Source organism: Tamandua tetradactyla, chromosome 2 (genome assembly GCF_023851605.1).
Source record: "Tamandua tetradactyla isolate mTamTet1 chromosome 2, mTamTet1.pri, whole genome shotgun sequence".
Taxonomy (NCBI): Eukaryota; Metazoa; Chordata; class Mammalia; order Pilosa; family Myrmecophagidae; genus Tamandua; species Tamandua tetradactyla.
The window spans coordinates 216,205,632-216,221,387 of record NC_135328.1 but is presented as its reverse complement, the minus strand read 5'-3'; the positions used below and the strand labels follow the sequence as shown (position 1 = coordinate 216,221,387).

Here is a 15,756-nt window from a genome sequence, read left to right as displayed (position 1 = left end):
CGGCGGAAGGCGTTGTTTATAGCCGGGCCGCGTCGGCCGAGCTGGCCCAGGGCCCAGCAGACAGGTCCGGGCTCAGCCGGCCCGGGAGGCCGACCGCGCGCGGTCAAGTCCTCGGGCATTTTGTGCGCGGGAGCCCCGCGGCGCCGCCCACCCGCCTGCCTTGTCCGCCCCGCAGCCCGCCCTCCGCGGCAGATGCGGTCCCCACTTCCGCCTCTGCTGTGTCGTTGGGTGGCGGGTCCCGGGTTCGAGAGGGGCGGGCGGGAGTGGGGCGCAGTCCTTTTTCCTGGATCTCCTTGGCCTTTGCCCTCAGCCGCTCGGGTTCCAATCGCCGGTTCCCCTGCACCGTTCCAAAGAATGGTTTGCTACAGGTAAACCTCTCTGGATGTCAGAAAATCAGCACACTCCTCCGGGAACGTTTGATCAGGAATGAGAATTTAGGGAGAGGACGCCTGCCCCCCCCGCCCCCCCCCAAGCCCCTCCCCAGGTTCCTGGCTCACGAAAGGCAGCAGGCAGGGGAACCTGCAGTTAGAAGGGGCATTTCTTCCGATACGTTCCACGTTCTTGGTAGCAGTGGATGACTGAAACAGTTACTGAGCTTATGAAGCCAGTCTTGTGCGTTTCAGAGATCAGGTGTTCCGTGGCTGGCATGACGGCTTTTTCTGTAACTGTTTCTTTGAGGTAAATGCTCAACAGATAACCCCTCCAGGCAAACAGAGTCAATTTGTTTTTATCCAGACTGTGGAGTGTATTAAGTAACTGTTCCTGTCAGAATGGTTTGGGGCCACTTAAGAGGGAAAAAGCTAACTGTGAGGAAATAAAGGGGAACTAAGAGGTGCCTCTGATCACTTGTGGCCCAGTCGCTTGTCACTTTATTTATGGCATTTGACCAAAGCAAAATGTTGTTGCTGGTTGCCTGACTGCACCGCGGAAGCCCCCAGGCCCCAACTTGGGGACTCCATCTGTAGCCAGAGCAGGAAGTCAAACTTTCTTCTTTGGTACCCTGAGTTGGGAGTCAGATGGCCTTTGGGAGATTTCTTACCAACATACCCTCCCAAAAGGTCTTCACAGCCACAATTGGGGAATGTGTGTGTGTGTGTGTGTGTGTGTGTGTTTCGGCCAGACCTTAAGATGAAGTAGGTCACTCCCATTTACAGCTGGAGAATAAGAGGCTAGATTATAAATCCGTCCAAGCCTGTGGGGAACTTTTAACCAAGTCACCATCCCAGCATTATATCCCTTTAAGGTTTCATCAGATCATGATGAGCTGTGGATGAGCTGTTCCTTGGCATTTTGTCTTCCTGTTGAAAGGATGCTTGATTGGTTTTATAGCAATCCCAAGAAGCTAGCAAGAAAAGCCCCTTCCCTGATGATTTATTGATTGATTGACGTTGTTTTAATAATGAAAGAAGATGACATTTCTGGAGTGCTTACTGTGTGTCAAGGATCATGCTACATGCTTTACAAGGGTGATGTTTTGTGCTGCTAGTCAACCAGTTTTCCCACTCTGTGTTCAAGGCACAGAGAAGTTAAATAAGTAGTCTAAGGTCACACAGCCACCAGGTAGAAGAGCAGGTATTTGAATCCAAAGTTCAAGCACTTAACCATTTTCCAGAAACTAGCCCCAAGGACCTCCCAGGCCTCCACAGAGCAACTCAGCCTTAAGCCTGATGCCTTAAACATGATGTCAGGAGGAAGGAGAATGAGTCACTGTCAGGCAGAAGTAGACATGTGAGACCAGGAGCATTTCATGTTGATGGCAAGTTGACCTCAGAGCGGAGCTGTCTACCAGCTTGGGTGGTTTAAGTGGGAGAAATAGTCTTTCTGGTTTACACCTCTGTTGTTATGGTCTTTTTCAGGGGAGCAGAACCAGTGTCTGCACCAGTACAGTGTTTAAATTTAGCTAGTGGAAGCAATAGTTACACATTTTATAATTAGGTGGGATGGGTAAGCCCTGGAGCCGGACTGCCTGTATTCAGATCCTGCTACCTCAGAGCTTTCTGACCTTCTGTAAGTTAATTTACCTCCCTGTGCCCTAATTTCCTCTCTACTCACAGCTAAAAATGGGGTTAATAATGGTACCCACGCATAGAGTTGTGGCAAGAATGGAATGGCTAATATTACACTGTTAGCCTAGTATTTGGCATAGAGTTAAATACTCTATAAACATCTCTTTTACTATAAATAGTATTGTTGCACGTAGTAAGGTGCTGCTGTTGCTGCGTGCTGGATCATGGTGCTTGAAAGTCACCATCAGAGACTTATTCCTTTGAACCGTCATTCAAATACAGGTACCCCCAGAAGGATCATGTATGCTGGTGACTGTCGTACGAATGGGATTATTTATTTATTCATTCAGCAGATATTTATAGAATGCCTTCTGTGTGCCAGGTCCTGTTTTGGATACTGGAGATGCTGCAGTGAACAAAACAGACAAACATCCCTGCCCTCTTTGGCATTTGCACTCCTGGGGGGGGAGGATGACAGATGGTAAGCATAATAAATATAGTTGTCACACAGTGTATTACATGCGACACTTACTAGGGAGAGAAATAAAGCAGGGGCGGGGAACAGAGTGTGTGGGATGGGGGTGGCAGGTTTACCGTTTTACATGGAGTGGTCTAAGAAAGTATCACTGGGGAGGTGACATTCAGCAAAGATGTGAAGCTGGGGAAGGAGTGAACCATGTGGATGTCTGCAGGGAAAAGTGGGCCAGGCAGAGAGAACAGCAAGTACAAAGGCCCTGAGGCAGGAGGATGGGTGGCTGGAGCAGAACAGTGAGAGTAGAGGTCAAAGAGTTCATAGGTGGGAGGCCGGAATGCACAGGCCCTGTGGGCCTCTGAACAGGGAAACGACCCCTGCTCTAAAGTCACTCTGCTATGCCGAGGCTCAGCTACAAAAGGGGCAACAGCAAGAGCAGGAGGCCAGTTAGGAGTTTCCTACTGTAACCCTGACAGAGACCAGGGTGCCAATTGCTGTTGTGTAAATACCCACCATGGCCAGTTTCAAGCAGAGCGTTATAGAGCATCTTCACCATACAGACCCAAAGGGCATAAGTAATGTCAAGAGGATAGATAATAGTAAAATAAATAGGAATGGGTGAATTTGGACTGTTTATTACCTTTGTTCTTACTATAATTTATTTAAGTATAAGTTTATGCAATTCAAGTTTTAATAATGACTGCATTTTATAACTGACTTGAAACATTCTTGAAAATTTAGCAGTCAGATCTCAGGTGCAGGTACAAGCCAGCTCCAGCACATCACTGATACTGGGACCCAAGAGTGCTACCTAAAGAGGTGGTGAGAATGAGGGTTCTCTGAGATTAGGGAGGAATAAGGGCCCCAGAGCCTGGTCTCCCTACTTTTGTCCCTTGCCTAGCCTTGAGGGCAGTGAGCACAGACCAGAGTTCATTGACAGATCTGACTTGCATTTGCAGAGATGCGTTTGGCACAGATGGGCCAGGTCAAGGCAAGAGTGCAGGAAAAATGCTTGAATTGGCTTTTGAAACAGGGCCTGGGCGTACTACCTTGTACTTTGGTTAAAAACGATCGTTAGTATGATTTCTTGTTTTACCCCCACACATTCTTTTAAAAATTCCATACTCGTGGGCTGTGATTATCAGAAAATGTCCCTTCTTCCCTTTCTAGGCAGCAAACAGAAGGTAGCGGTCAAGGACGTCAGAGTGGTGTCGGGAAAGCAAACTGGCAGAGCAGCCGCTGACCTTTGCCTCCCTGCGCCTTTCTCCCGCCCCCTTTCTGCTGGGAATAGGGGACTGGAACTGCTTCCTCCTGTGGTTTACCAGGAACCGCCCTGCTGCCAGAGCTCCAGCGTAAGAAGGCTGGGTGCTGGAACTGATCAGGGGCGGCCGCGTGGTTCCTGACCATGTCTGCCTCTTTGGCGTGGGTGAAAACAAGGACTGGAACCCTAATTCTGACCCAAACCCTCTGGCTGGCCAAGCCAGTGCTCACCCCTTTTGGGATGTTAGCAGAGCCCTTCTTTAAAAGGTAAGTCTCTCCCAGGATCACCCACCTGTGGGAACCTTTTGGGTGAAGGGTTGGGGCAGTGACGAGGGCCCTGGTCTGTGCCCGGCTGCCCACGTTCCCTATCCACGAGGAAAAAGGTCTTTTGCACCTATCCAGAGTGACCCCGAACCCTGCACTTTCTGGTACAATGTGTTTCTGGCAAATATCTTGAAGCAGTGAAATTGCATCCTCTATGCACTTAAGGTATAGCTTTAAAGAGATTTTTTCTTAACTTCTGAATGATCTGCAGTCATTAGCTCAACGTCTTAATTTAGTTCTGTATCTTCCTGCCCTGCTGCACAGGTCTGCAACTCTAAGCGCTTCATTGCCTGATCTCCCCTGATAACAGGTTGCTTATCTCCTTTTCTTGGAAAACATAGAACTTAGGAACTGTAACATTTGTAGAGCTGTTTTCAGACCCTTTGTTCCATAGAGGAGGAAACTGAGGCCTGGTGGGTGAAACAAATAGTTCAGAGATATGTAGTGGTTTAGAGGCAGGGCCTGGACAAGAACCCCCATATATTCCGATCCCCAATCTAATACACCATCCTTCCTAGCCTACAGCTTTTAAAACTTTGCACTGAGGGTTTCCTTATTTATTTATTTTATTAGAAATGAAATTCACGGAAGGATCATCTGTTGTGTGGTTACTTCCCGTGGTTTTTGGTTAAGTTCAGAAATGTCATTTAAAAAGATTTCTTTTGTAGCCTATCCCTCTAGCACAGACAAGGAGGTAGGAGGAGAAAGTGCTTCAGGAACCTTCCAAAGTAGAAGCTCCCCAGCATGTGGGAGGCTCAGCCACGGGTGGCATGTTGGAGCCAGAACTCCCATCCCCTCCCCTCTGCTCCAGGGTCTAGGCTGCTTTTCCTGTCTGGGGTTAACTGGGCTTCGCTGGGCCTGTTGACCTCCCTGTCTGGGCAGCTGAACAGCCTTCCCTCTGCGGGAGGGCGGGTGTGGGGCCCAGGGCAGGGCAGTGCCTCGTGAGTACCACAGTTTGTCCTGAACTCCTGGGCTCTGTGGCCTCTGGAGATGAGAGCCCGGCACCCCGGGGGGGGGGGTTTACTGACAGCAATGACATCAGACCTCCCTTGGGGCCAGGAGGCACTTTACATGAAATCACTACCATTCATAGGGCTTCTGTGAAGCGTACCACCTCATTTACTTTTCCCAACCCTCCAGTTAGGTTGTGGGATTAGCCCTGATAGATGAGGAAAGGAGGCCCCAGATGTATCAGGTGTAATGCAGGCATTCTGCTGGGATGGTCTCCATCCCGGGTCCTTTCACCCAGATATCCTGGTCTTCTACTTCATAGGAAGCTATTTAGCCTAGCAATTGGGGGCTTTGCCACTCGGCAGTTTATTTCAGCTCCCGGTTTCCTCACCTGTAGGAGGAGAACCTCCCTCGCAGTGCGCTTACATTCTCGTCCGGTGATGCACACAATACCTTGGCAAGCTTAGGTGGCTTTAGGCTCCCAGCGGACGGCACTTATCTCGGTGGTCAGCACATAGTTTCTGCAGGGGGTGAAATACTCATGTGTGGCATCCTGGACCTCCCTTGCTGGAGGAAGTAGACTAGGTATGTACATTTTGGAAAACCCTCCAGTTTATTTTTTTTTCATTTTTAAACCATTTTATTCGCACATCATACAGTCCAGCCTATAAATAGCCATACCTTTGCCAGCATAACCTATGTGAAGACATTTCCTTTTCTTCCGCATAGAATCCATACCCCTCCCCCATGGCCCTCGCTTGCTGTCCTTTAATTTTGGCATATGCCTTTGTTACAGTCAGTGGAAGCATATTTCAGTGTTACTGTCGACTGTTGACCTGAGCTTGCATTGATTGTACCTTTTCCTGTCTACCATCCATCTTCAACCTTCCGGTTGATTCTGATTCACTCCTCTAATTGAAAACCATTGTTCTGAGCTTCACTGATCAGTATTCAAGAGTCTGGCTGCCGAGTGTGGTCTTTGAACCAGCTGTCAGCACTTCAGTCCCTTCCCCAGAACTTCTGAACCAGAATCTGCATTTTGAAAAGATCCCCAGGAGATTTGTGGGCACACTAAGTTTGAGAAACAGTGTTAAGGTTTAAAAACATGGTAATTAAACACACACACACACACACACACAAATGCTTGCTCACCACCTCTCCCCACCCCACCCCCTACCCCCAGCTTTGGAAAGAGTAAACAGCTATGTTGAAATATCTCATGTCTCTGATTTGTATTTGTTTAAAGAGAGTGCTGGGAACATAAGCAAGAGATAAGGGAGGCTGATCTGAGAACTGGGAACTGAGAGCAGGGCCAGTCAGGGAGGACTGCAGCACGACTTGACGTCAGAACAGGATTAAATAGAGGTCAGGAGGCAGTTCAGGCCAGGGAGCCATCCTTCCCCGCTTGTCTGCAGTCTTCTGGGCTGGGGGTCCCCCACCTGCCCATCCAGTGCTCTGAGGCCCATGGGCTCCTCCCCTTGTACCAGGCACATCCAGAACCCTGGCTCCCAGGATCGGATCAGGAGCGCTGAGATGCAGTTGCCAGCTGGCGGCTCCTCCTTCTCCAGGCTGTTCTCTGGGCTTCAGATTTCCCCCTGCCTGTCTCCTGCACTGACCTTGCAGCTTTTCCTTCCCTGCAGACAGGAGCAATTGCTGGTTAAGAAAGAAACGCTTGAAGGGCCAAGGACAGGGATTGAAAAGCAGGAGAAAAAGGTAGAATGGTCCTGCGGCCCGTCTTTGTATTTCGGGGTGCGTGCAGATAGAGAGGTCGGGGGCCCACTCCGTGCTTCCTTGATCCTCCACTTAAAGCTCCGAATGATGAAAGAGTTGACAAGCAGATATCTGGTGCCTCGACACTGGCACAAGCGCCATTGTTGGGTTTGCATCTGGTTTTGGCTATTCGCTTACTTGGGTATGGAGCTCAAGAGAGAGAAGGAGGCAAAGAGTAAAGTATGGAGAGGGGGTCTGATGTAAGAGTGAAGGAGCAGATCTGGTCCCTCAGTGGGGAAGGGCTGAGTGGGAGGGTGAGCTGACAGTTTTTGCAGACCCTGGGTATCAGGGCCTTTTACAAGCCATTGTACCTCTTCAAACCTCCGTTTTTCTATTTATGTAAACAGATTACAGCCTCATAAGTTTGTGGGCAAATGCTTGGCACGTGGGAGATGCCAAGTCGGGTATGGGGATCCTTCTTTGTTATTCCCGCCCCAGGCGGAGCCCCCTTTCCCAACTCTCTCTGATTGTCAGTGATGCTGACCACACCCCTCACGTCCTGCTACCCGCCCCTCCAGGCACCAGCCATAGTGGGAAACTGGAGAGCTGGAGGGAGGCCATGGATGGAGTCAGTGCATTAAGCCCTGCAGCCTTGGTCAGAATAGAAGACCAGAAAATATAAATCTCCTGGTGTCATAGGGCTCTGGCCTTTCACACGTATTGGCTACTTCTGATTAAGCTGAAAAGCAGCCGAGACCTAAGCCTTACCTTGGGGAGGCCACAGCACATGGTCACTGCATATTCCGCCCAGAAGCAGGGAGCCTGGTGTCAGGTTCTGGCTTCCCCATTTTCTCACTGTATGACCTTTACCTACCTCAGTTTTTCCATCTACAAAAGGGGGTGATTCTTTCCAGGACTCTTGTCTGGACTCAATGAGAGCAAATGCACATCAGTACTTAGCTCAGTGCTCAGCCTTGTTTGCTGCTATTAATAATATTCCATAATAATAGCTGCTGCTTATAGAGTATGCAGCAGGCCCTAAGCACACTGTAAATATTAACTCATGTAATTCTGATAACAACCCTATTCTGTAGGTAACACTATTATTCCCATTTCAGGTGAGGAAACTTAGAGGTTAAATAATTTGCCCAAAGTCAAACAACTGGGAAGGGGTTAGTTGGGAGGTGAGTCAGGCAGTTGGTTCCAGAGTCTGTGTTTTTCATCAATTTTTGCTGTGTCCAAGCAATTGCTGTGAATCCTTTGGTGCTTGGAGCCCAGAAGGCATGGCAGAAAGCAGAGAGAGAAGTGAGGGGAGCTGGCAGATCCTCTGGCAGTCCAGCAGTGCTCTTAGACCTCCTCGCAGTCCTGGGCTGGAGGTGCTCTGACTGTCCAGGTCCCCTGTGCCCATGGACAGGGCCAGTGTGGCTGCAGAGTGGGCAGCTCTGACCCTGTGCTCCCCCAGCAGTGCCGTGAGCCTGCCTGGTGGCTCATGCCACTTCCTCCAAACTCCTGGCAGCAGAGTGGTCCATTCTGGACCTAGTAGGTGGCCCCAGGCCTTTCCGGCCAAAGTCCCTGCTTGCTGGGCAGATTCCCTACCTGCCGGTATCCTGGACAGCTGCCAGGTTTCTGAGGCGGGAGGGGGGAAGCTGTGGGGCTGTAATGTTTTCCTAAGAAACCCTTGGGTTTTCTTGCCAGGCAGGAAATGTTTGATACCTCAGAGATGTGTTTCCTTCCACATCACAGCCACCTGGCCCATGTCTGATCCTTCCTTGTTCCTTGTCTGCTGTGTCTCCAGGCAACCAGGCTTTTGGAAGGTGCTCACAGTGGCAACCTGCATGGCTGTGCTGGGCTGCCTGCAGGCCCAGGAGCCCCAGGGACATGTCTCCATAATCCTGTTGGGAGCAACTGGGGACCTGGCGAAAAAGTACTTGTGGCAGGGACTGTTCCAGCTATACCTGGACGAGGTGGGGAAGGGCCACAGTTTTAGCTTCCATGGCGCTGCTCTGACGGACCCCCAGAAGGGCCAGCAGCTCATGGCCAAGGCCCTGGAGACCCTCTCCTGCCCTGCGGACATGGTGCCCAGTCACTGTGCTGAACGCAAGGACCAGTTCCTGCAGCTGAGCCAGTACCGTCAGCTGAAGACAGCTGCAGACTACAGCGCTCTGAGCAGGGACATCGAGGCACATGTGCAACACAAAGGCCTCCGGGAGGCCGGCAGGATTTTCTACTTCTCAGTGCCACCCTTTGCCTACGCAGACATTGCCCGCAACATCAACAGCAGCTGCCGCCCAGGCCCAGGTGCCTGGCTGCGGGTTGCCCTGGAGAAACCCTTTGGCCAGGACTACCGCTCAGCCCAGGAGCTGGCCACAGAACTTGGGAGCTTTTTCCAAGAAGAGGAGATGTACCGTGTGGACCATTACCTGGGCAAGCAGGTGAGCTTCAACCAGGGGCCTGCCCAGCTTGGGGGAAGTTGGGTTCTGGTAGACCTGTCAGTGAGGCCACACTGCTCATAGAGGAATTGAACCTGAAGGCCTTGTGAAATCTGAGCACCCACAGACTTCTTGGAGGTGGGCAGGAGGTGGAAGGCAAAGGAAAATCAGTGGTTAACCAGGCCAGGACTGTCCGGTTCTTGTCTATGTGTCCAGCGTCACTGGTGGAGTCTTGTGTTCTTTCATGCGTCCCCCTGGGGTACGGGCCCTGGTTTCGTGGTGTTCCTGTGCTTCCTTGGTGGCTTGGGGACTGGTTCCACATCAGGCTCCAGCTGCGTGTGATGTGGGAATTAGGATTAGCCTTCTTCCTTCTTTCCTTCCTGCATTCTGTTTTGAACCAGAAGGCGTGTAACAAGATCTTAAGACTGAATAGGAGGCAAGCAGAGACCTAAGGCCATGCTTCTCAGCCAGGAGTGTGGGCTGGCCTGGATGATACCTGTCAGCTGGCCAGTTCACTCTGAATGTGCCCTCGGAGCCCTCGGGGCGTCCATTCCCAGAAACCCCAGCAGAGAGCACACCAGCACCAGCCTCCCCTGGGCCTGTCCAGGCGGGTGAAGCGGGGCCAGTGGGCAGGCACCTACGGTGGATTCCACCAGAAGATCTAGGACAGGCCTGAGGCAGTCATCAGACCCAGGTCATCATTTGGCTTTGCCGAGCAGCTGTCACTTGGCCTCTCTTGATTTCTGTTGCCTGTTCATCGCGTTGCAGTGATGATAGCTCTCTTCTTACTAAGAAGTAGTGGTGTGAGGATGCTCCGGGGGCACTGCCTGGCAGAGTACAAGGTGGCAAGTGCAGGGAAGGCAGTGTCCAGATGATACCTAGAACAGAGGGACTTCTTTTCAACCTTGTTTGGAGTTGCCCAGAGCTACGACTTCCTAATGGCCCTCAGACCGGTACCTGTCCTGGTGAAGTTTTCACTCATTCAAGGCAGGAGTAAAAATACTGACCATTTGCAATTTGAAGGTTTTCTTGCTACGGTTTGGTGCCGAGTCTTTTCCCTGTATTAAAAGTTGTTGGTGATAGAGAATAGATGATTTTAAGTATTTTCTTTCTTGGCAAAATGAGACACTGGTAACCTTGTGGAGGCCACGTAAAATGTTTTGGAGCATTTTCTAGGCTGTGTGAAGCCCCGAAGTCCAGGAACTCCTGCCCAGAGGGCGTCTTCTCTCGGCGGGGACGGGGAGGTCTGGGCCCTTGCTCTCAGAGGGTTCCTTCTTCACCCGAGAGGAACTTAGGGCACAACCAGCCTTTTCCCTGCCAGGCCGTGGCTCAGATCCTGCCTTTCCGAGACCAGAACCGACAGGCCTTGGACCGCCTGTGGGACCGGCACCACGTGGAGCGGGTGGAGATTGTCATGAAGGAGACGGTGGATGCAGAAGGTGGGTGAGGCCCAGGACCCTGCCAGCTCCTAGCCCTCGCTTGCCCCCGCACCTGTGTCAAGGACCCCGCCTCCTCACGGGGAGCCTTCTGGTATGGGGTCTCCTCTGGGGTCTGCCCAGCTCCCGGACTGCTGAGCCCCAGGGCACCTGCAGCGTGGTCCATTGGAGTAAACCTAGCACCAGTGCTTGAAACATTGGGCAGGTGGAAAACACTGGAAATTCACTTGGAGGTTACCTAAGCATGGAGGTCACGGGAGGTGGATGAGGTGGGGATGGGGGGGCAGGGGGTAGGAGAAGGAAGGCAGCCATTTAACCAGTCTGGAGAGGGCTGGAGCTGGGCTGGGGAGAAGGAGAAAGGAGGTGGTCCCAGGCAGAAAAGAGGCCCAGGAAGGCTTGAGGAGAGGAGGCCTGGAGATGCTATTGGTGCTTGTCAGACTGGCACCGGCCAAGATCTAACCCCAGGCAGCAAGAGGCTTAAGACTGTCCCAGGGGCCTCCAGGGACTTGGGAGGTAGTGGGGCCAATGACTCATTGGCTTCTCATTGCTGTCCTCTCTGGCTTCACCCTGACCAGGTTCCCATTGCTTGCTGTGCCCTCGCTCATTGGCTTCTCCGTCTCCTGTGCTTTGCATGTGCAGTGCCCTCTGCCAGGAAGGCTCCTCCTGGCCCCTGTTCACCTTCCTGTGCCCTGCTCAGCTCCGTCGTCCCCTTCCCAGCAAAGCTGTTGCTGACCACCTTGGCGAGACCACCCACCTTTAGCGTCTTCATAGCACCGCGTACTTCCCTTGTTAGCCCCGTCATAATGTCAGACTTCTGCATCCTTGCTCATTCTGCCTCTCCCACTGGATATAGGCTTCTCTCGGGACCGGGCATGCCCTTGGGAGTGCTGAGCCAGTGCTGGGTGGACAGCCCTGACCTGGGGGTCAGGGGCCCCAGCTGGAGCCTGTCTCTACCTTTTGGTGCGTGACCGTGGGTGACAGGCAGCTCCTGTAAATGATGAGAGCTGCGTTCCCTTTGAGCTCTGGCTTTCTGTGATTTCATCAGATTTTCAAAGTATTGGCTATATATATCCAAAGCATTGGTTCATACCCGATAATGGAAAAGCAATTTCTTATTGTGTGTTCAACCGTCCCCACCCCACCCCCCTCATTTGAGGAAGGCGCTGTTCTTAGCTTCCTCTTACAGAGAGTTCTAGGAGCCTCCCAAGGTCACAGGCCGTGGGTGGCGGCGCCTGGGTTCTCGGGGCGGTGTCTGGCTCCAGCGCCAGGCTCTGTGCCGTCGCGCTGTGCTGCCTAAGTGGCATTAGCAGCAGCTTGTCCTGGGACTGTCTTCTGCAGCTGGTCGGAGCGCCGAGGCCACTGTCCCCACCCCTGCCCCCCAGTGTATGCAGCCAGACCTGGGGGGACAGAGGGGGCACCCAGACCCTTATCTCTGGGTAGGGAACCAGAAGTCTGTTTCTTTTTTGTACCTCCTGATCTTGTTCTTTCTCCTTGCCTGTTCTTTTTCTTACTCTTTCTTCTCTCCTTCCCTCTCTGAATGTGTATTTAGTGCTAGAAGCTCTGAGCAGAGGCTGTACTGCTATAGGGAGGTGTGAGACTCAGCCTCTGTCCACTGGGGACATAATATAATCACACCGACCCAAATGAGTGCGCCTGTGGGAGGCGGGGAGGGGGAGGCCACGATGGGTGGAGAGATCAGGCAGCATTAGGCCTCGAAGGGTGTTCCTGTCCTTGAGAAGGAGCTGGGCTTCTCCACTCTGGAATCCACATCAGAAAAGATGCCTAGTGGGCCTTGGAGAATCTGTCTTCCAAATTTCTGCTCCTGGTGTTCAGCCAGGGCTCAGGTGTGGGTCTCCTCCTGTGCCTGCGGGGGGTAGGTTCAAAGGGGAGGGTCGGGCTGCTTCTTTACCCAGAGCAGAATGCTTTTCCACTCAGCTGGGCTCTGTGCCACCAGCCAGGAGGCAGCGGGAGACAGAAGCAAATCAGATAGCCAGTTCCACTGTCCTGAGAGGCTTGTAACCTTTTGGGTGCAGCTGGGAGCAGGACTAGTTCAGCCCGCTGGCCTTGGCAGGGTAGCCAGCAGGACCGCAACTGTCCTGGGGTTGGGGCTTCCTGGGTGGCTTGTGCCTGCCAGTTCCATGCACAGGCCGAGAACAGTGGGTCACAGGGAATGACTCCTTGCTACAGTGCTCACTGGGGCCTCTGGATGGGGGGTGTCTCGGCCCTCCCTCTCTCCCTCTTCAGCTGTGCGCCTTGAGTACCCTCTTGCCAAAGGATGAGCATTCTCTGCTGCAGCCCTGGGGGCTCAAGCACCTATCCATGCTACCCTCTGGGCCCTGCTTTGGTGCCTGTCCCTCAGGTGGCTCCTTACAGACTAGAATTCAGGCTGGAGAGAGAGGTCCTGGGTTGTGGACTCTGCAGCCCATCCCTTGGCAAGTAGCCCTTTGACCAGCGCCTGGAGGCCTGGGCTGCTGTCGCCCCGTGGGTTGGGAGTGGGAGGCAGGGGGAGAAAAGGCTGCCCTCCTGCTGGCGTTTATCAAGCTCAGTAGTGAGTCGCTCACAGTGGGACTGCATGTGGCTGGGAAGTTTCCCGGGCAGAATTGGAAAACCAGAAGTTCAGACTGGGGTCCCAAGGACAGGGTATGGCAGGTCATCCTCCCTCACCCCTCCACTGCCCCTTGCCTGGCATTTCCGTGGGTCCCTCAGCACTTTCTTCTTTCCCACTGCAGCTGTGCAGCCTGAGCTGACTCCTGTGCCAGAGTGGTGCTTATGACCTAGCACCTGGTGGTAGCCCTGATGGCCAGGCTGAGCTCTGGAGCAGGAGGGCTGCAGGCTGGCGTGGGAATGGAGCTCGCTCAGCTAGAGCTGCTGCAGGCCCTGGGGAAGGGACTTCTGAGCTGCAAGGTCACTTGGATGTCCCCCCTCCCCACGCACTGCATATCCAGACATGGAGGCAGGCGTCCCGGCTCCCTCCCCTCCACCACTGGGTGTGAGCGGGCTTTTTCCTTCTGCCGCAGCCTCTGGCCCTGAGGAGTCTGCTGCAGAGTGGAGGCAGCTGCCCAGGCAGGAGGAGAGAGATGGGGGAGGAAAGGAAGAAGCAGGCCTTCAGCCAGCTGGCCCTTCTCAGCCTGGCCTGAGGTGCTCCTCTGAGAGTCGCACTTCCCTGGGAGCCCTGGCCGGCCCAGGCTGTGGAAGGGTGACCTTGGCCAAGTCACTTAGCCCCTATGCGGAGGTGGTCTGGGTGCCCTCGTGACCATTGGGTCAGGCCCTGCCAGCAGGAGGCTGTTTCATTATTGGGTGAGGCTCAGCTGGCCAGGCGGGGCTGCCTCTTCCTCTGGGAGTTTGAACCGAGGTCCGTGCCCCTTGGAACCTAAGCTGCTAACCACTGCTGTCCGACCCGGCGGCTGCTCAGGACCCGTCTCCCGGCTGCACAGCTCCCCTCTGCGGGAAGGCTTTTCTGGTGGGGGGGTGGGAGGGTACTTCCCAGCTGGCCTGGCTGCCCTGTCCCCAGGGGCTGTGGTGCCTCTCACCTGGGACCAGGCCGGCCCGTGTGGCCAGAGGAGACTGGAGCTGACCCCCAGGGCTGACCCCCAGTCCTTCTGCAAGGTGAGCCCAAAGCAGCCTGCCCCCTAAGTAGTCCTTCCTCCTCCTTCCTCGTAATGCCCAGGTGGTGGGGATCGCAGCTGGCTTTTAGTTATGTGGGGGGACAGGGCCGGCTCTATAGGCTGTGACCTCCAGGGCCACCTCTTGCCTGGGGCGGTGTGAGGACTAGATCAGATGATGTGCAGAGAGTCCTCACAGGCGTCATGTGCTCCTCCAAGCTTTGCCAGGAGAGGAGGAAGCATTGCTGTCGGTCTCTCGACCCGCCATTCACTGCCCGTGTGATGTGTGACTTCGAGACCCGTGTTCGTGCCCATTATTCACCTCACATTAGTACTGTCTCACTCACCCATGTGTGTACTTAAATTTCCATGTATCAACAGTCAGCTAGTGCATACCTTTTACTACCTTTATATTTCTGTTCAATTCTGTGTACACCACAGAATAGACATTGTTCTAATATGAGGCATTTTGGGTCTTCCCACTTTTTGCTATTTTAAATAATTTATGAGATTTCTTATTGAGATATAAATCACTACTGAGATAAGCCTCACCCTTTTAGAGTGTATAATTCAGTGGGTTTTAGATGCTCATAAAGTTGTGCAGCTGTCACCACTTTCTTATGCCAGACCTTTTCTTTAGGAGCATTTGAAAAAAAATTTTCCTTTAAGGATACTTCTGAAGTGGAATTACTAAGTCAAAGGGTAAAACTACTGTATAGTTGTTAGCACATCTTTTTTTGTGTGTGAAACAGATCAGTTTTAATTCTAGCACCTGAAACTATACAAGGGTATGCTGTATAAACTCTGTGGGATTGTTGTACACTTTCAATAAAGTGACAGCTCTGCAGATACCACTTAGTATCTCAAAATCAGGAAAAATGTAACTTTGGTAATGTTTAAACACAATCCATGGAATTAGAAACAAAATCAGAAGCCATCCACAGTTACACTAATTGCCAATTAAAAGTTTTACATGTAATCCCTTATATAACAGTCAATGAGGAGTAGGCGATAGTGAAAAAATGATTTTAGCTTCTCATCCTGTAAGTTGTCTTCTCTTGGGAAGCCTTATTGTGACTGGCCTAAGGTGGGACCAGAACAGCAAGTAAAGTTCTGCCACACTTCCTGTAACTTCCATTTTTTAAAATTCTTTCAGTTAAAAGTGAACTGTGAGGGCGGTGCAATGGTGGCACAGTGGCAGAGTTCTCACCTGCCATGCCAGAGACCTGGGTTTGGTTCCCAGTGCCTGCCGATGCAAAAGAAAAAAAAGTGAACAGTGAGAATTAAATACTTATCTTTACATATACACAAGTTATGCTGTGAAAACATATTTGCTTACAAACATATAAAAAATACTTGTTAACTAGTTTGATAAGAAAACAGTGTATAGGAAAAGCATTAATCATCTCGCACCCCGGAAAGATCAATTCCATATTTTATATTACATCAAACAAAAAAGCTCAGATGTTAGGGAAAAAAAAAGCTATAGTTTTTTTTAGTCCCTTATCCAGAAACACTTGAAAAAGAAGACAGACTTTATTTCTGTCCTCAATATGGCTGCGAAAA

At 52.0% G+C, this 15,756-nt stretch overlaps 1 protein-coding gene across 4 annotated transcripts in view; it reads left to right on the top strand.

Annotated features, from left to right (window-relative positions):
* H6PD (hexose-6-phosphate dehydrogenase/glucose 1-dehydrogenase) overlaps positions 1-15,756 on the top strand; it is a 35,372-nt gene that overhangs the window by 504 nt on the left and 19,112 nt on the right. For 2 of the 4 annotated variants that reach the window (XM_077151399.1, XM_077151400.1), the window contains exons 2-4: positions 3,649-4,005; positions 8,519-9,155; positions 10,474-10,591. In XM_077151399.1, the coding sequence (XP_077007514.1) occupies positions 3,884-4,005; positions 8,519-9,155; positions 10,474-10,591 (877 nt within the window). In that variant the 5' untranslated portion in view covers positions 3,649-3,883. Of the gene's footprint in view, positions 1-501; positions 679-3,648; positions 4,006-4,961; positions 6,727-8,518; positions 9,156-10,473; positions 10,592-15,756 lie in introns of those variants that run through there. The other 2 variants (XM_077151401.1, XM_077151402.1) reach the window with 2 other exon arrangements.